We start from the raw sequence: 21,414 nt of genomic DNA on the forward strand, positions 1-21,414 counted from the left end.
AGGATTTGGGTGTGCACTGACTCCTCCCTCTATGCCCCTCCTCCAGACCTCAGTTGATTACTGTGCCCAGAGGAGACTGGGTGCTTCTCAGAGGCTCTCCTGAGTTTCTGACAGAAAGTAGTTTGTTAGGTTTTTTATTTTCAGGGAGCCTGCTGGCAACAGACTCCCTGCATCGTGTGACTGAGGGGAGAGAAGCAGACCTACTTCTGTGAGTTGAAAGGCTCTGCTTCTTAGGCTACTGGACACCATTAATTCCAGAGGGATCGGTACGCAGGTCTCATCCTCGCCGTCCGTCCCGGAGCCGCGCCGCTGTCCTCCTCACAGAGCTGAAGGTAGAAGCCACGTGAGTATGAGAAGTTAGAAGACATCAGAGGCGGCAGAAGACTTCAATGTTCTTCACCGAGGTAACGCACAGCACTGCAGCTGTGCGCTATTGCTCCCATTCACTTCACAAACTGTGTCACTGTAAGGGTGCAGGGCGCGGGGGGCGCCCTGGGCAGCAAATAAACCTCTCCTGACAAAAGATGGGTATATACAGCCGGACACTGTATATACCTACGAGCCCCCGCCAAAGTTTTGTATTTTAGAGCGGGACAGAAGCACGCCGCCGAAGGGGCGGGGCTTCTCCCTCAGCACTCACCAGCGCCATTTTTTCTCCACAGCACCGCTGAGAGGAAGCTCCCCGGACTCTCCCCTGCTTAGATCACGGTGACAAGAGGGTTTTAAAGTAGAGGGGGGGCACATAATTGGCGAATTGAGTATAAAAGCGCTATCTGGGTAAACATAAATATTGTGTTTTTGTCCTGGGTTATTATAGCGCTGGCATACTCTCTCTCTGTCTCTCCTAAGGGCCTTGTGGGGGAACTGTCCTCAGATAAGAGGGTTCCCTGAGTGTGTGGTGTGTCGGTACGTGTGTGTCGACATGTCTGAGGTAGAAGGCTTTTCGAGGTAGGAGGAGGAGCAAATGAATGTGGTGTCGCCGTCAACGGCGCCGACACCTGACTGGATGGATATGTGGAATGTTTTAAGTGCCAATGTAAATTTATTGCACAAAAGATTGGATAAAGCTGAAGCTAGGGAACAGTCAGGGAGTCAACCCATGCCTGTACCTATGTCGCAGGGACCTTCGGGGTCCCTAAAGCGCCCACTATCCCAAATAGTTGACACGGATACCGACACGGATTTTGACTCCAGTGTCAAATATGATGATGCAAGATTACAGCCAAAGGTGGCTAAATGTATTCGATATATGATTATTGCAATCAAAGATGTTTTGCATATCACAGAGGAACCCCCTGTCCCTGACACGCGGGTACACATGTATAATGGAAAGAAAACGGAGATAAAATTTTCCCCCCTCACATGAGCTGAACGAGTTATGTGAAAAAGCTTGGGAATCTCCAGACAAGAAACTGCAGATTCCCAAAAGGATTCTTATGGAGTATCCTTTCCCGCCAACGGACAGGATACGGCGGGAATCATCCCCTAGGGTGGACAAAGCTTTGACACGTTTATCCAAAAAGGTAGCGCTGCCTTCCCAAGATACGGCTACCCTCAGGGATCCTGCTGATCGCAAGCAGGAGGTTACCCTGAAGTCCATTCATACACATTCAGGTACCTTACTCAGACCGGCTATTGCATCGGCATGGGTGTGTAGTGCTGTAGCAGCATGGACAGATACCTTATCAGCGGAATTTGATACCCTGGATAAGGATACCATCCTATTGACCCTAGGACATATAAAAGATGCTGTCTTATATATGAGAGATGCACAAAGAGACATTGGTCTATTGGGTTCGAGAATCAACGCTATGTCGATCTCGGCTAGAAGAGTCCTTTGGACCAGACAATGGACAGGTGATGCAGACTCAAAAAGGCATATGGAGGTTTTACCTTACAAGGGTGAGGAATTGTTTGGGGAAGGTCTCTCGGACCTGGTCTCCACTGCTACAGCAGGCAAATCTAATTTTTTACCTTATATTCCCTCACAACCTAAAAAGCACTGCATTATCAAATGCAGTCCTTTCGATCAAATAGAAACAAGGCAGGCTGTGGATCGTCCTTTCTTGCCAGAGGTAAGGGCAGAGGGAAAAAGCTGCACAACACAGCTAGTTCCCAGGAACAGAAGTCCTCCCCGGCCTCTGCAAAATCCGCCGCATGATGCTGGGGCTCCACTAAGGGAGTCCGCCCCAGTGGGGACACGTCTTCGAATTTTCAGCCACATCTGGGCCCACTCACAGGTGGATCCCTGGGTAATAGAAATTGTTTCCCTAGGTTACAAACTGGAATTCGAAGAGGTGCCTCCTCGCCGGTTTTTCAAATTGGCTCTGCCAACGTCTCCTCAAGAACGGGAGATAGTGTTAAATGCAATCGACAAATTGTATCTTCAACAGGTGGTGGTCAAGGTTCCCCCGCTTCAACAGGGCAGGGGATATTACTCAACCCTGTTTGTGGTCCCGAAACCGGACGGTTCGGTCAGACCCATTTTAAATTTAAAATCCCTGAACCTATACTTGAAAAGGTTCAAATTCAAGATGGAATCGCTCAGGGCAGTCATCGCCAGCCTGGAAGGGGGAGATTTTATGGTATCTCTGGACATAAAGGATGGATACCTTCATGTTCCCATATATCCACCTCATCAGGCGTACCGGAGATTTGCGGTACAGGATTGTCATTACCAATTTCAGACGTTGCCGTTTGGGCTTTCCACGGCCCCGAGAATTTTCACCAAGGTAATGGCGGAAAGGATGGTGCTCCTGCGCAAGCAAGGTGTCACGATTATCCCGTACTTGGATGATCTCCTCATAAAAGCGAGATCAAGAGAACAATTACTGAACAGTGTGTCACTTTCACTGAAGGTGTTACAGCAACACGGCTGGATTCTCAATATCCCGAAGTCGCAGCTGGTTCCTACGACTCGTCTACCCTTCTTGGGCACGATTCTGGATACGGACCAGAAAAGGGTGTATCTGCCGATAGAAAAGGCTCAAGAACTCGTGACTTTGGTCAGGAACCTATTGAAACCAAAACAGGTGTCAGCGCATCACTGCACGCGAGTCCTGGGAAAGATGGTGGCATCTTACGAGGCCATTCCATTCGGCAGGTTCCATGTGAGGACCTTCCAATGGGACCTACTGGACAAATGGTCCGGGTCGCATCTACAAATGCATCGGTTGATCACCCTGTCCCCCAGGGCCAGGGTGTCTCTCCTGTGGTGGCTGCAGAGTGCTCACCTTCTAGAGGGCCGCAGATTCGGCATTCAGGACTGGGTCCTGGTGACCACGGACGCGAGCCTCCGAGGTTGGGGTGCAGTCACACAAGGAAGGAACTTCCAGGGTCTTTGGTCAAGTCAGGAGACTTGTCTTCACATCAACGTCCTGGAGCTAAGGGCCATATTCAACGCCCTTCGTCAAGCGGAGACTTTGCTTCGCGACTTAACAGTTCTGATCCAGTCAGACAACATCACCTCAGTAGCTCATGTAAACCGCCAGGGCGGCACAAAGAGCAGAGTGGCAATGGCGGAAGCCACAAAGATTCTACGCTGGGCGGAAAACCATGTAAGTGCCCTATCAGCAGTGTTCATTCCGGGAGTGGACAACTGGGAAGCAGACTTCCGGGAGAGTGGGGACTTCATCAGGAAGTCTTCACACAGACTGCAAGCCAGTGGGGCCTGCCCCAGATAGACATGATGGCGTCCCGCCTAAACAAAAAACTGCAAAGGTATTGCGCCAGGTCAAGAGACCCTCAGGCGGTAGCGGTGGACGCACTAGTGACACCGTGGGTGTTCCACTCAGTATATGTTTTTCCTCCTCTTCCTCTCATCCCAAAGGTGTTGAGAATAATAAGAAAAGGAGGAGTTCGGACAATTCTCATTGTTCCAGATTGGCCACGAAGGGCCTGGTACCCGGAATTGCAGGAGATGCTCACAGAAGATCCGTGGCATCTTCCTCTAAGACAGGACCTGTTGCAACAGGGGCCCTGTCTGTTCCAAGACTTACCGCGGCTGCGTTTGACGGCATGGCGGTTGAACGCCGGATCCTAGCGGAAAAGGGCATTCCGGATGAGGTCATTCCTACTCTGATAAAGGCTAGGAAGGATGTGACAGCTAAACATTATCACCGTATATGGCGTAAATATGTTGCTTGGTGTGAGGCCAGGAATGCTCCTACGGAAGAATTCCATCTGGGCCGTTTCCTTCACTTTCTACAAACTGGAGTGAATTTGGGCCTAAAATTAGGCTCTACTAAGGTTCAGATTTCGGCATTGTCCATTTTCTTTCAAAAAGAATTGGCTTCACTTCCTGAAATACAAACTTTTGTAAAGGGAGTGCTTCATATTCAGCCTCCTTTTGTACCTCCGGTGGCGCCTTGGGACCTTAACGTGGTTTTGTGTTTCCTTAAGTCGCACTGGTTTGAACCACTTCAGACAGTAGAGTTAAAATATCTCACTTGGAAGGTGGTCATGTTGTTGGCCTTAGCTTCGGCTAGGCGAGTGTCAGAATTGGCGGCTTTGTCTCACAAAAGCCCCTATCTAGTTCTCCATATGGATAGGGCGGAATTGCGGACCCGTCCTCAATTCTTGCCTAAGGTGGTGTCATCCTTTCATATGAACCAACCTATTGTGGTGCCGGTGGCTACACGAGACTTGGAGAATTCCGAGTATCTGGATGTAGTCAGGGCTTTGAAAATTTACGTGGCCAGGACGGCCAAAGTCAGGTAAACTGAATCGCTGTTTATCCTGTATGCAGCCAACAAGGTTGGCGCTCCTGCGTCAAAGCAGACTATTGCTCGCTGGATCTGTACCACGATTCAGCAGGCGCATACGACGGCTAGATTGCCGTTACCTAAATCACTCAAGGCCCATTCCACTAGGAAAGTGGCCTCTTCTTGGGCGGCTGCCCGAGGGGTCTCGGCACTACAGCTGTGCCGAGCGGCTACTTGGTCAGGGGCAAACACGTTTGCGAAATTCTACAAATTTGATACCCTGGCTGAGGAGGACTTCCTGTTTGCTCAATCGGTGCTGCAGAGTCATCCGCACTCTCCCGCCCGTTTGGGAGCTTTGGTACAATCCCCATGGTCCTTACGGAGTCCCCAGCATCCTCTAGGACGTAAGAGAAAATAAGATTTTAAACCTACCGGTAAATCTTTTTCTCATAGTCCGTAGAGGATGCTGGGCGCCCGTCCCAAGTGCGGACTACTTCTGCAAGACTAGTTTTGCTTACATAAGGGTTATGTTATGGTTGCTTTCAGTTTCCAACTGAAGCTATGTTGAATTTCATACTGTTAACTGGTTAGTTTATCACAAGTCATATGGTGTGATTGGTGTGGGCTGGTATGAATCTTGCCCTTGGTTTAACAAAAATCCTTTCCTTGTACTGTCCGTCTCCTCTGGGCACAGTTTCTCTAACTGAGGTCTGGAGGAGGGGCATAGAGGGAGGAGCCAGTGCACACCCAAATCCTAAAGTCTTTCTTAAAGTGCCCTTGTCTCCTGCGGAGCCCGTCTATCCCCATGGTCCTTACGGAGTCCCCAGCATCCTCTATGGACTACGAGAAAAAGATTTACCGGTAGGTTTAAAATCTTATTTTTATGTCGCATTAACGGTACCTAGCAGATTTTTGTTTGCATCCCAATACAGTCCAAGACTAGATCGTGCTGCAAGAGGGGGGGGGGGAATTGTGGTGGCATTTCCACTCCATTGCAACGGCAACTCGCCCCCTTTGAGATTAATTGACCCATGGACTGTGTAGCCCTATAGTTACCTCCATTAGACGTGATGTAGAAACAGGACAACCTATTGTCTAGTCGATGCAAGGTCTTTCCTCTGCTATGCATTTTTCTGATAGCCATGTTTACATTTTTAGGATAATTAATATCTTCTATTTTCTATCTCACAAGAAACCAACACACAGAACACAGTGTCTGCCAAATGTTGTACAGCCAGGACACCAGCACTCACCTCCTCAGGTGTCCCTCCTCCATCTTTACTGCTCTTTACTGCTGGTCTCCCAGCTGCAACCTTCACGGGCTCCTAAACAGCAACAACATAAAGTACAGAAAATATCAAACTGCTGACCCTCTCTCTCTCTATGTATACACATTGTGGGAAGGGCCGTCTCTCTCTCTGTATACACATTGTGGGAAGGGCTGTCTCTCTCTATGTATACACATTGTGGGAAGGGCTGTCTCTCTCTCTCTCTCTGGAAACACATTGCGGGAAGGGCTGTCTCTCTCTATGTATACACATTGTGGGAAGGGCTGTCTCTCTCTCTCTCTCTGGAAACACATTGCGGGAAGGGCTGTCACTCTCTCTGGATACACATTGTGGGAAGGGCTGTCACTCTCTCTGGATACACATTGTGGGAAATGCTGTCACTCTCTCTGGATACACATTGTGGGAAATGCTGTCACTCTCTCTGGATACACATTGTGGGAAGGGCTGTCTCTCTCTCTGGATACACATTGTGTGAAGGGCTGTCTCTCTCTCTGGATACACATTGTGTGAAGGGCTGTCTCTCTCTCTGGATACACATTGTGTGAAGGGCTGTCTCTGTATACACATTGGGGGTAATTCCAAGTTAATCGCAGCAGGAATTTAGTTAGCAATTGGGCAAAACCATGTGCACTGCAGGGGAGGCAGAGATAACATTTGCAGAGAGAGTTAGATTTGGGTGGGTTATTTTATTTCTGTGCAGGGTAAATACTGGCTGCTTTATTTTTACACTGCAATTTAGATTGCAGATTGAACACACCCCACCCAAATCTAACTCTCTCTGCACATGTTAAATCTGCCTCCCCTGCAGTGCACATGGTTTTGCCCAGTTGCTAACTAAATTCCTGCTGCGATCAACTTGGAATTACCCCCATTGTGGGAAGGGCTGTCTCTGGATACACATTGTGGGAAGGGCCGTCTCTCTCTCTCTCTCTGGATACACATTGTGGGAAGGGCCGTCTCTCTCTCTGGATACACATTGTGGGAAGGGCCGTCTCTCTCTCTGGATACACATTGTGGGAAGGGCCGTCTCTCTCTCTGGATACACATTGTGGGAAGGGCCGTCTCTCTCTCTGGATACACATTGTGGGAAGGGCCGTCTCTCTCTCTGGATACACATTGTGGGAAGGGCCGTCTCTCTCTCTGGATACACATTGTGGGAAGGGCCGTCTCTCTCTCTGGATACACATTGTGGGAAGGGCCGTCTCTCTCTCTGGATACACATTGTGGGAAGGGCCGTCTCTCTCTCTGGATACACATTGTGGGAAGGGCCGTCTCTCTCTCTGGATACACATTGTGGGAAGGGCCGTCTCTCTCTCTGGATACACATTGTGGGAAGGGCCGTCTCTCTCTCTGGATACACATTGTGGGAAGGGCCGTCTCTCTCTCTGGATACACATTGTGGGAAGGGCCGTCTCTCTCTCTGGATACACATTGTGGGAAGGGCCGTCTCTCTCTCTGGATACACATTGTGGGAAGGGCCGTCTCTCTCTCTGGATACACATTGTGGGAAGGGCCGTCTCTCTCTCTGGATACACATTGTGGGAAGGGCCGTCTCTCTCTCTGGATACACATTGTGGGAAGGGCCGTCTCTCTCTCTGGATACACATTGTGGGAAGGGCCGTCTCTCTCTCTGGATACACATTGTGGGAAGGGCCGTCTCTCTCTCTGGATACACATTGTGGGAAGGGCCGTCTCTCTCTCTGGATACACATTGTGGGAAGGGCCGTCTCTCTCTCTGGATACACATTGTGGGAAGGGCCGTCTCTCTCTCTGGATACACATTGTGGGAAGGGCCGTCTCTCTCTCTGGATACACATTGTGGGAAGGGCCGTCTCTCTCTCTGGATACACATTGTGGGAAGGGCCGTCTCTCTCTCTGGATACACATTGTGGGAAGGGCCGTCTCTCTCTCTGGATACACATTGTGGGAAGGGCCGTCTCTCTCTCTGGATACACATTGTGGGAAGGGCCGTCTCTCTCTCTGGATACACATTGTGGGAAGGGCCGTCTCTCTCTCTGGATACACATTGTGGGAAGGGCCGTCTCTCTCTCTGGATACACATTGTGGGAAGGGCCGTCTCTCTCTCTGGATACACATTGTGGGAAGGGCCGTCTCTCTCTCTGGATACACATTGTGGGAAGGGCCGTCTCTCTCTCTGGATACACATTGTGGGAAGGGCCGTCTCTCTCTCTGGATACACATTGTGGGAAGGGCCGTCTCTCTCTCTGGATACACATTGTGGGAAGGGCCGTCTCTCTCTCTGGATACACATTGTGGGAAGGGCCGTCTCTCTCTCTGGATACACATTGTGGGAAGGGCCGTCTCTCTCTCTGGATACACATTGTGGGAAGGGCCGTCTCTCTCTCTGGATACACATTGTGGGAAGGGCCGTCTCTCTCTCTGGATACACATTGTGGGAAGGGCCGTCTCTCTCTCTGGATACACATTGTGGGAAGGGCCGTCTCTCTCTCTGGATACACATTGTGGGAAGGGCCGTCTCTCTCTCTGGATACACATTGTGGGAAGGGCCGTCTCTCTCTCTGGATACACATTGTGGGAAGGGCCGTCTCTCTCTCTGGATACACATTGTGGGAAGGGCCGTCTCTCTCTCTGGATACACATTGTGGGAAGGGCCGTCTCTCTCTCTGGATACACATTGTGGGAAGGGCCGTCTCTCTCTCTGGATACACATTGTGGGAAGGGCCGTCTCTCTCTCTGGATACACATTGTGGGAAGGGCCGTCTCTCTCTCTGGATACACATTGTGGGAAGGGCCGTCTCTCTCTCTGGATACACATTGTGGGAAGGGCCGTCTCTCTCTCTGGATACACATTGTGGGAAGGGCCGTCTCTCTCTCTGGATACACATTGTGGGAAGGGCCGTCTCTCTCTCTGGATACACATTGTGGGAAGGGCCGTCTCTCTCTCTGGATACACATTGTGGGAAGGGCCGTCTCTCTCTCTGGATACACATTGTGGGAAGGGCCGTCTCTCTCTCTGGATACACATTGTGGGAAGGGCCGTCTCTCTCTCTGTATACACATTGTGGGAAGGGCCGTCTCTCTCTCTGTATACACATTGTGGGAAGGGCCGTCTCTCTCTCTGTATACACATTGTGGGAAGGGCCGTCTCTCTCTCTGTATACACATTGTGGGAAGGGCCGTCTCTCTCTCTGTATACACATTGTGGGAAGGGCCGTCTCTCTCTCTGTATACACATTGTGGGAAGGGCCGTCTCTCTCTCTGTATACACATTGTGGGAAGGGCCGTCTCTCTCTCTGTATACACATTGTGGGAAGGGCCGTCTCTCTCTCTGTATACACATTGTGGGAAGGGCCGTCTCTCTCTCTGTATACACATTGTGGGAAGGGCCGTCTCTCTCTCTGTATACACATTGTGGGAAGGGCCGTCTCTCTCTCTCTGTATACACATTGTGGGAAGGGCCGTCTCTCTCTCTCTGTATACACATTGTGGGAAGGGCCGTCTCTCTCTCTCTGTATACACATTGTGGGAAGGGCCGTCTCTCTGTATACACATTGTGGGAAGGGCCGTCTCTCTCTCTCTGTATACACATTGTGGGAAGGGCCGTCTCTCTCTCTGTATACACATTGTGGGAAGGGCCGTCTCTCTCTCTGTATACACATTGTGGGAAGGGCCGTCTCTCTCTCTGTATACACATTGTGGGAAGGGCCGTCTCTCTCTCTGTATACACATTGTGGGAAGGGCCGTCTCTCTCTCTGTATACACATTGTGGGAAGGGCCGTCTCTCTCTCTGTATACACATTGTGGGAAGGGCCGTCTCTCTCTCTGTATACACATTGTGGGAAGGGCCGTCTCTCTCTCTGTATACACATTGTGGGAAGGGCCGTCTCTCTCTCTGTATACACATTGTGGGAAGGGCCGTCTCTCTCTCTGTATACACATTGTGGGAAGGGCCGTCTCTCTCTCTGTATACACATTGTGGGAAGGGCCGTCTCTCTCTCTGTATACACATTGTGGGAAGGGCCGTCTCTCTCTCTGTATACACATTGTGGGAAGGGCCGTCTCTCTCTCTGTATACACATTGTGGGAAGGGCCGTCTCTCTCTCTGTATACACATTGTGGGAAGGGCCGTCTCTCTCTCTGTATACACATTGTGGGAAGGGCCGTCTCTCTCTCTGTATACACATTGTGGGAAGGGCCGTCTCTCTCTCTGTATACACATTGTGGGAAGGGCCGTCTCTCTCTCTGTATACACATTGTGGGAAGGGCCGTCTCTCTCTCTGTATACACATTGTGGGAAGGGCCGTCTCTCTCTCTGTATACACATTGTGGGAAGGGCCGTCTCTCTCTCTGTATACACATTGTGGGAAGGGCCGTCTCTCTCTCTGTATACACATTGTGGGAAGGGCCGTCTCTCTCTCTGTATACACATTGTGGGAAGGGCCGTCTCTCTCTCTGTATACACATTGTGGGAAGGGCCGTCTCTCTCTCTGTATACACATTGTGGGAAGGGCCGTCTCTCTCTCTGTATACACATTGTGGGAAGGGCCGTCTCTCTCTCTGTATACACATTGTGGGAAGGGCCGTCTCTCTCTCTGTATACACATTGTGGGAAGGGCCGTCTCTCTCTCTGTATACACATTGTGGGAAGGGCCGTCTCTCTCTCTGTATACACATTGTGGGAAGGGCCGTCTCTCTCTCTGTATACACATTGTGGGAAGGGCCGTCTCTCTCTCTGTATACACATTGTGGGAAGGGCCGTCTCTCTCTCTGTATACACATTGTGGGAAGGGCCGTCTCTCTCTCTGTATACACATTGTGGGAAGGGCCGTCTCTCTCTCTGTATACACATTGTGGGAAGGGCCGTCTCTCTCTCTGTATACACATTGTGGGAAGGGCCGTCTCTCTCTCTGTATACACATTGTGGGAAGGGCCGTCTCTCTCTCTGTATACACATTGTGGGAAGGGCCGTCTCTCTCTCTGTATACACATTGTGGGAAGGGCCGTCTCTCTCTCTGTATACACATTGTGGGAAGGGCCGTCTCTCTCTCTGTATACACATTGTGGGAAGGGCCGTCTCTCTCTCTGTATACACATTGTGGGAAGGGCCGTCTCTCTCTCTGTATACACATTGTGGGAAGGGCCGTCTCTCTCTCTGTATACACATTGTGGGAAGGGCCGTCTCTCTCTCTGTATACACATTGTGGGAAGGGCCGTCTCTCTCTCTGTATACACATTGTGGGAAGGGCCGTCTCTCTCTCTGTATACACATTGTGGGAAGGGCCGTCTCTCTCTCTGTATACACATTGTGGGAAGGGCCGTCTCTCTCTCTGTATACACATTGTGGGAAGGGCCGTCTCTCTCTCTGTATACACATTGTGGGAAGGGCCGTCTCTCTCTCTGTATACACATTGTGGGAAGGGCCGTCTCTCTCTGTATACACATTGTGGGAAGGGCCGTCTCTCTCTGTATACACATTGTGGGAAGGGCCGTCTCTCTCTGTATACACATTGTGGGAAGGGCCGTCTCTCTCTGTATACACATTGTGGGAAGGGCCGTCTCTCTCTGTATACACATTGTGGGAAGGGCCGTCTCTCTCTGTATACACATTGTGGGAAGGGCCGTCTCTCTCTGTATACACATTGTGGGAAGGGCCGTCTCTCTCTGTATACACATTGTGGGAAGGGCCGTCTCTCTCTGTATACACATTGTGGGAAGGGCCGTCTCTCTCTGTATACACATTGTGGGAAGGGCCGTCTCTCTGTATACACATTGTGGGAAGGGCCGTCTCTCTCTGTATACACATTGTGGGAAGGGCCGTCTCTCTCTGTATACACATTGTGGGAAGGGCCGTCTCTCTCTGTATACACATTGTGGGAAGGGCCGTCTCTCTCTGTATACACATTGTGGGAAGGGCCGTCTCTCTGTATACACATTGTGGGAAGGGCCGTCTCTCTCTGTATACACATTGTGGGAAGGGCCGTCTCTCTCTGTATACACATTGTGGGAAGGGCCGTCTCTCTCTGTATACACATTGTGGGAAGGGCTGTCTCTCTCTGTATACACATTGTGGGAAGGGCTGTCTCTCTCTGTATACACATTGTGGGAAGGGCTGTCTCTCTCTGTATACACATTGTGGGAAGGGCTGTCTCTCTCTGTATACACATTGTGGGAAGGGCTGTCTCTCTGTATACACATTGTGGGAAGGGCTGTCTCTCTGTATACACATTGTGGGAAGGGCTGTCTCTCTCTGTATACACATTGTGGGAAGGGCTGTCTCTCTGTATACACATTGTGGGAAGGGCTGTCTCTCTCTGTATACACATTGTGGGAAGGGCTGTCTCTCTCTGTATACACATTGTGGGAAGGGCTGTCTCTCTGTATACACATTGTGGGAAGGGCTGTCTCTCTGTATACACATTGTGGGAAGGGCTGTCTCTCTCTGTATACACATTGTGGGAAGGGCTGTCTCTCTGTATACACATTGTGGGAAGGGCTGTCTCTCTGTATACACATTGTGGGAAGGGCTGTCTCTCTCTGTATACACATTGTGGGAAGGGCTGTCTCTCTCTGTAAACACATTGTGGGAAGGGCTGTCTCTCTCTGTATACACATTGTGGGAAGGGCTGTCTCTCTCTGTATACACATTGTGGGAAGGGCTGTCTCTCTCTGTATACACATTGTGGGAAGGGCTGTCTCTCTCTGTATACACATTGTGGGAAGGGCTGTCTCTCTCTGTATACACATTGTGGGAAGGGCTGTCTCTCTCTGTATACACATTGTGGGAAGTGCTGTCTCTCTCTGTATACACATTGTGGGAAGGGCTGTCTCTCTCTGTATACACATTGTGGGAAGGGCTGTCTCTCTCTGTATACACACTGGGCCTAATTCTCAGTTGATCGCAGCAATAACTTTGTTAGCAGTTGGGCAAAACCATGTGCACTGCAGGGGGGCAGCTATAACGTGCAGAGAGAGTTAGATTTGGGTGTGGTGTGTTCAAACTGAAATCTAAATTGCGGTGTAAAAATAAAGCAGCCAGTATTTACCCTGCACAGAAGCAATATAACCCACCCAAATCTAACTCTCTCTGCACGTTATATCTGCCCCACCTGCAGTGCACATGGTTTTGCCCAATTGCTAACAAACTTGCTGCTGCGATCAACTCAGAATTACCCCCATTGTGGGAAGGGCCGTCTCTCTCTCTCTGTATACACGTTGTGGGAAGAGCCATCTCTCTCTCTCTCTGTATACACACTGGGGGAAGGGCTGTGTGTGTGTGTGTGTGTGTGTGTGTGTGTGTGTGTGTGTGTGTTTCTCTCTCTCCCTGTATACACACTGTGGGAAGGGCTCTCTCTCTGTATACACATTGGGGTCGATTCAATTCACTGACAGTTGAATAGCGCCGGGAGTTTGCTCCAGAGAGAAAACTCCAGGAAGGAACGGTGTCTCTCCCTCCCTCTGGATACACACTCAAGGAGGGGCCATCTCTCTTACTCTGGATACACACTCGAGGAGGGGCTGTCTCTCTTACTCTGGATACACACTCCAGGAAGGAACTCTCTCCCTCACTCTGGATACACACTCAAAGAGGGGCCATCTCTCTTAGGGTTTGTACACACGGTGAGATTTTTTCTTAAGATTTTGACTATATAGTCAAAATCGTAAGAAAAGTTAGTGCAGATCGCAAGGTGAAAGTCACCTTGCGATCCCGATGCGCGGTCCCGCCAGGTCGGCATCGCAAGAAAAGATAGGCTGTGCAGGCAAGTCAATCCTTGCTAGATCGGTGTCCTATCTAGTTCATCTCACATGTCAATGACATCTCACATAAGCCAAAATCTCACATAAGCCAAAATCGTAAGCACACATAGTCCAGATCTCAAGAAAAGTTAGTCAAAATCTGTACTATCTGGCCTCCGGGGAGTTCAGGGGAAATCGCAAGTAAAAATAGGACATAGCAAGGATCTCACCGTGTGTACACACCCTAAAGGTGTGTACACACGGTAAGATATTTTCTTCCGATTCTGACTATATAGTCAGAATCGGAAGAAAATATAGTGCAGATCGCAAGGTGACAGTCACCTTGCGATCCCGATCCGATGCCGATGCGCGGCCCCGCGCGGTCGGCATCGGAAGAAAAAATAGGCTGTGCAGGCAAGTCAATCCTGACTATCTCTATAGAAGAGATAGTCAGGATTGAAATCGCACATAGCCAGCATCGCAAGCACAGTTATTATGTGCTTGCGATACTGGCTAAGTGCCGACCCGGCCCCCTGTCGCACGGTGAGAATCGGATAAGTCCGAATCTCACCGTGTGTATGCACCCTTACTCTGGATACACACTCCAGGAGGGGCCGTCTCTCTTACTCTGGATACACACTCCAGGAAGGAACTCTCTCCCTCACTCTGGATACACACTCTAGGAGGGGCCGTCTCTCTTACTCTGGATACACACTCCAGGAAGGAACTGTCTCTCCCTCACTCTGGATACACACTCAAGGAGGGGCCATCTCTCTTACTCTGGATACACACTCCAGGAGGGGCAGTCTCTCTTACTCTGGATACACACTCCAGGAAGGAACTGTCTCTCTCCCTCACTCTGGATACACACTCAAGGAGGGGCCGTCTCTCTTACTCTGGATACACACTCCAGGAAGGAACTCTCTCCCTCACTCTGGATACACACTCCAGGAGGGGCCGTCTCTCTTACTCTGGATACACACTCCAGGAAGGAACTGTCTCTCCCTCACTCTGGATACACACTCAAGGAGGGGCCATCTCTCTTACTCTGGATACACACTCCAGGAGGGGCCGTCTCTCTTACTCTGGATACACACTCCAGGAAGGAACTGTCTCTCTCCCTCACTCTGGATACACACTCAAGGAGGGGCCGTCTCTCTTACTCTGGATACACACTCCAGGAGGGGCTGTCTCTCTTACTCTGGATACACACTCCAGGAGGGGCCGTCTCTCTCACTCTGGATACACACTCCAGGAAGGAACTGTCTCTCTCCCTCACTCTGGATACACACTCCAGGAGCGGACGTTTCTCTTACTCTGGATACACACTCAAGGAGGGGCCATCTCTCTTACTCTGGATACACACTCCAGGAGGGGCCGTCTCTCTTACTCTGGATACACACTCCAGGAAGGAACTGTCTCTCTCCCTCACTCTGGATACACACTCAAGGAGGGGCCGTCTCTCTTACTCTGGATACACACTCCAGGAGGGGCTGTCTCTCTTACTCTGGATACACACTCCAGGAGGGGCTGTCTCTCTTACTCTGGATACACACTCCAGGAAGGAACTGTCTCTCCCTCACTCTGGATACACACTCAAGGAGGGGCCATCTCTCTTACTCTGGATACACACTCCAGGAGGGGCCGTCTCTCTTACTCTGGATACACACTCCATGAAGGAACTGTCTCTCTCCCTCACTCTGGATACACACTCAAGGAGGGGCAGTCTCTCTTACTCTGGATACACACTCCAGGAAGGAACTCTCTCTCTCCCTCACTCTGGATACACACTCCAGGAGCGGACGTTTCTCTTACTCTGGATACACACTCCAGGAGGGGCCGTCTCTCTCACTCTGGATACACACTCCAGGAAGGAACTGTCTCTCTCCCTCACTCTGGATACACACTCCAGGAGCGGACGTTTCTCTTACTCTGGATACACACTCCAGGAGGGGCCGTCTCTCTCACTCTGGATACACACTCCAGGAAGGAACTCTCTCTCCCCCTCACTCTGGATACACACTCCAGGAGCGGACATTTCTCTTACTCTGGATACACACTCCAGGAGGGGCCGTCTCTCTCACTCTGGATACACACTCCAGGAAGGAACTGTCTCTCTCCCTCACTCTGGATACACACTCCGGGAGGGGCCGTCTCCCTCACTCTGGATACACACTCCGGGAGGGGCCGTCTCCCTCACTCTGGATACACACTCACGGACGGCGTATCTCTCTCTCCGGATGCGTACTGGTGGGAGGAGCCGTCTTCCTCCGAAGGTGCATTGGTAGGGGTGGAGGGGATGTAGTCTCTCTGGATACACAGTGTTGGGGGGGGGGGGGCCTGTCTCTCTCTCTGGATACAAAATTGTGGGGAGCTGTCTCACTCTGAATAAACACTGGTAGGGTGGAGCTATCTCAATCTGGATACACATTGAAGGGTGCTGTCTCTATGACAGGGTGCAAGGTGTGTGTGTGTGTGTGTGTGTGTGTGTGTGTGTGTGTGTGTGTGTGTGTGTGTGTGTGTGTGTGTATATATTCTGGTGGAGGGACCAGTCTCTCTGGATACACACTGTGGGAGGTAGCTACAGTATGCATCTCTCTCTCTCTCTGTATTTAGGGATAAATGTATGTAGCAGTGATATGAGTGGAGAGGGGAGAAGTGAGCCAGTGGAGAAGTTGTCCATTGCAAGCAATCAGCATTGAAGTAACATTTATAATTTGCTTACTATAAAATGATACAGAGTTGCCATGGCCAACGTCTCCACTGGCTCACTTCTCTACTCTTATCACTGCTTCATACATTTACCCCATAAAATGGTGGTGGGAGCTGTATCGCTGGATACACACTGTGGGTGGGAGCGGTCTCTTTCTCTGGATACACACTGTGGGTGGGAGCGGTCTCTTTCTCTGGATACACACTGTGGGTGGGAGCTGTCTCTTTCTCTAGATACACACTGTGGGTGGGAGCTGTCTCTTTCTCTAGATACACACTGTGGGTGGGAGCTGTCTCTTTCTCTAGATACACACTGTGGGTGGGTGCTGTCTCTTTCTCTGGATACACACTGTGGGTGGGAGCTGGTCTTTCTCTGGATACACACTGTGGGTGGGAGCTGTCTCTTTCTCTGGATACACACTGTGGGTGGGAGCTGTCTCTTTCTCTAGATACACACTGTGGGTGGGAGCGGTCTCTTTCTCTGGATACACACTGTGGGTGGGAGCTGGTCTTTCTCTGGATACACACTGTGGGTGGGAGCCGTCTCTTTCCCTGGATACACACTGTGGGTGGGAGCTGTCCCGGGATACACACTGTGGGTGGGAGCCGTCTCTTTTTCGCTCTCTATGGATGCATACTGTGGGTGGGAGCTATGTATCTCTCTCTCTGTATATACGCTGGTGATGGGTGCTTTCTCTCAGTATACACACACTGTTGGGGGAGCGGTCTCTCAGTATACACACACTGTGGGGGGGAGCGGTCTCTCAGTATACACACACTGTGGGCGGGAGCGGTCTCAGTATACACACACTGTGGGCGGGAGCGGTCTCTCAGTATACACACACTGTGGGCGGGAGCAGTCTCTCAGTATACACACACTGTGGGCGGGAGCAGTCTCTCAGTATACACACACTGTGAGCGGGAGCAGTCTCTCAGTATACACACACTGTGGGTGGGAGCAGTCTCAGTATACACACACTGTGGGTGGGAGCAGTCTCTCAGTATACACACACTGTGGGTGGGAGCAGTCTCTCAGTATACACACACTGTGGGTGGGAGCAGTCTCTCAGTATACACACACTGTGGGTGGGAGCAGTCTCTCAGTATACACACACTGTGGGTGGGAGCAGTCTCTCAGTATACACACACTGTGGGTGGGAGCAGTCTCTCAGTATACACACACTGTGGGTGGGAGCAGTCTCTCAGTATACACACACTGTGGGTGGGAGCAGTCTCTCAGTATACACACACTGTGGGTGGGAGCAGTCTCTCAGTATACACACACTGTGGGTGGGAGCAGTCTCTCAGTATACACACACTGTGGGTGGGATACATACTGTAGGTGGGAGCAGTCTCTCTCTCTATATGGATACACACTGTGGTAGGAGCGGCCTTTTTCTCTGCATACACACTGTAGGTGGGAGCTGTCTCTCTCTCTCTCTATATATATATATATGGATACACACTGTGGGTGAAAGCTGTCTCTTTCTCTGGATACACACTACGGGTGAAAGCGGTCTCTTTCTCTGGATACACACTGGGTGGGAGTTGTCTCTCTCTCTAAGGATACATACTGTGGGCAGGAGCTATGCATCTCTCTCTGTATACACACTGGTGGTTGGAGCAGTCCCGGGATACACACTGTTGGTGGGAGTGGTCTCTTTCTCTCTCTCTATGGATGCATACTGTGGGTGGGAGATATGTATCTCTCTCTCTCTCTCTCTGTAGGTACGCTGGTGGTGGGTGTTGTCTCTCAGGATACACACACACTGTGGGCGGGAGCAGTCTCTCAGGATACACACACACTGTGGGCGGGAGCGGTCTCTCAGGATACACACGTCTCTCAGGATACACACACACTGTGGGCGGGAGCGGTCTCAGGATACACACACACTGTGGGCGGGAGCGGTCTCTCAGGATACACACACACTGTGGGCGGGAGCGGTCTCTCAGGATACACACACACTGTGGGCGGGAGCGGTCTCTCAGGGTACACACACACTGTGGGCGGGAGCGGTCTCTCAGGATACACACACTGTGGGCGGGAGCGGTCTCAGGATACACACACTGTGGGCGGGAGCGGTCTCTCAGGATACACACACTGTGGGCGGGAGCGGTCTCTCAGGGTACACACACACTGTGGGCGGGAGCGGTCTCTCAGGATACACACACTGTGGGTGGGAGCAGTCTCTCAGTATACACACACTGTGGGTGGGAGCAGTCTCTCAGTATACACACACTGTGGGTGGGAGCAGTCTCTCAGTATACACACACTGTGGGTGGGAGCAGTCTCTCAGTATACACACACTGTGGGTGGGAGCAGTCTCTCAGTATACACACACTGTGGTGGGAGCAGTCTCTCAGTATACACACACTGTGGGTGGGAGCAGTCTCTCAGTATACACACACTGTGGGTGGGAGCAGTCTCTCAGTATACACACACTGTGGGTGGGAGCAGTCTCTCAGTATACACACACTGTGGGTGGGAGCAGTCTCTCAGTATACACACACTGTGGGTGGGAGCAGTCTCTCAGTATACACACACTGTGGGTGGGAGCAGTCTCTCAGTATACACACACTGTGGGTGGGAGCAGTCTCTCAGTATACACACACTGTGGGTGGGAGCAGTCTCTCAGTATACACACACTGTGGGTGGGAGCAGTCTCTCAGTATACACACACTGTGGGTGGGATACATACTGTAAGTGGGAGCAGTCTCTCTCTCTATATGGATACACACTGTGGTAGGAGCGGCCTTTTTCTCTGCATACACACTGTAGGTGGGAGCTGTCTCTCTCTCTCTCTCTATATATATATATATATATATATATATATATATATATATATATATATATATATATATATATATATATATATATATAGATACACACTGTGGGTGAAAGCTGTCTCTTTCTCTGGATACACACTACGGGTGAAAGCTGTCTCTTTCTCTGGATACACACTGGGTGGGAGTTGTCTCTCTCTCTAAGGATACATACTGTGGGCAGGAGCTATGCATCTCTCTCTGTATACACACTGGTGGTGGGAGCAGTCCCGGGATACACACTGTTGGTGGGAGTGGTCTCTTTCTCTCTCTCTCTATGGATGCATACTGTGGGTGGGAGATATGTATCTCTCTCTCTCTCTCTGTAGGTACGCTGGTGGTGGGTGTTGTCTCTCAGGATACACACACACTGTGGGCGGGAGCAGTCTCTCAGGATACACACACACTGTGGGCGGGAGCAGTCTCTCAGGATACACACACACTGTGGGCGGGAGCGGTCTCTCAGGATACACACACACTGTGGGCGGGAGCGGTCTCTCAGGATACACACACACTGTGGGCGGGAGCGGTCTCTCAGGATACACACACACTGTGGGCGGGAGCGGTCTCTCAGGATACACACACACTGTGGGCGGGAGCGGTCTCAGGATACACACACACTGTGGGCGGGAGCGGTCTCTCAGGATACACACACACTGTGGGCGGGAGCGGTCTCAGGATACACACACACACTGTGGGCGGGAGCGGTCTCAGGATACACACACACTGTGGGCGGGAGCGGTCTCTCAGGGTACACACACACTGTGGGCGGGAGCGGTCTCTCAGGATACACACACTGTGGGCGGGAGCGGTCTCTCAGGATACACACACTGTGGGCGGGAGCGGTCTCTCAGGATACACACACTGTGGGCGGGAGCGGTCTCTCAGGATACACACACTGTGGGCGGGAGCGGTCTCTCAGGATACACACACTGTGGGCGGGAGCGGTCTCTCAGGATACACACACTGTGGGCGGGAGCAGTCTCTCAGGATACACACACTGTGGGCGGGAGCAGTCTCTCAGTATACACACACTGTGGGTGGGAGCAGTCTCTCAGTATACACACACTGTGGGTGGGAGCAGTCTCTCAGTATACACACACTGTGGGTGGGAGCAGTCTCTCAGTATACACACACTGTGGGTGGGAGCAGTCTCTCAGTATACACACACTGTGGGTGGGAGCAGTCTCTCAGTATACACACACTGTGGGTGGGAGCAGTCTCTCAGTATACACACACTGTGGGTGGGAGCAGTCTCTCAGTATACACACACTGTGGGTGGGAGCAGTCTCTCAGTATACACACACTGTGGGTGGGAGCAGTCTCTCAGTATACACACACTGTGGGTGGGAGCAGTCTCTCAGTATACACACACTGTGGGTGGGAGCAGTCTCTCAGTATACACACACTGTGGGTGGGATACATACTGTAAGTGGGAGCAGTCTCTCTCTCTATATGGATACACACTGTGGTAGGAGCGGCCTTTTTCTCTGCATACACACTGTAGGTGGGAGCTGTCTCTCTCTCTCTCTATATATATATATATATATATATATATATATATATATATATGGATACACACTGTGGGTGAAAGCTGTCTCTTTCTCTGGATACACACTACGGGTGAAAGCTGTCTCTTTCTCTGGATACACACTGGGTGGGAGTTGTCTCTCTCTCTAAGGATACATACTGTGGGCAGGAGCTATGCATCTCTCTCTGTATACACACTGGTGGTGGGAGCAGTCTCGGGATACACACTGTTGGTGGGAGTGGTCTCTTTCTCTCTCTCTATGGATGCATACTGTGGGTGGGAGATATGTATCTCTCTCTCTCTCTCTCTCTGTAGGTACGCTGGTGGTGGGTTTTGTCTCTCAGGATACACACACACTGTGGGCGGGAGCGGTCTCTCAGGATACACACACACTGTGGGCGGGAGCGGTCTCTCAGGATACACACACACTGTGGGCGGGAGCGGTCTCTCAGGATACACACACACTGTGGGCGGGAGCGGTCTCTCAGGATACACACACACTGTGGGCGGGAGCGGTCTCTCAGGATACACACACACTGTGGGCGGGAGCGGTCTCTCAGGATACACACACACTGTGGGCGGGAGCGGTCTCTCAGGATACACACACACTGTGGGCGGGAGCGGTCTCTCAGGATACACA

The 21,414-nt window shown here is 51.1% G+C and overlaps 1 protein-coding gene across 4 annotated transcripts in view; it reads right to left on the reverse strand.

Moving 5' to 3' along the window:
• Nucleotides 1–21,414, reverse strand: part of PPP2R5D (protein phosphatase 2 regulatory subunit B'delta) — a 155,513-nt gene that overhangs the window by 132,214 nt on the left and 1,885 nt on the right. For all 4 annotated transcript variants that reach the window (XM_063918739.1, XM_063918742.1, XM_063918741.1 and 1 more), the window contains exon 2: nucleotides 5,957–6,028. In XM_063918739.1, coding sequence (XP_063774809.1) covers nucleotides 5,957–6,028 — 72 coding nt within the window. The remainder of the gene's footprint in view (nucleotides 1–5,956; nucleotides 6,029–21,414) is intronic.

Source organism: Pseudophryne corroboree, chromosome 4 (assembly GCF_028390025.1).
Source record: "Pseudophryne corroboree isolate aPseCor3 chromosome 4, aPseCor3.hap2, whole genome shotgun sequence".
Classification (NCBI taxonomy): domain Eukaryota; kingdom Metazoa; phylum Chordata; class Amphibia; order Anura; family Myobatrachidae; genus Pseudophryne; species Pseudophryne corroboree.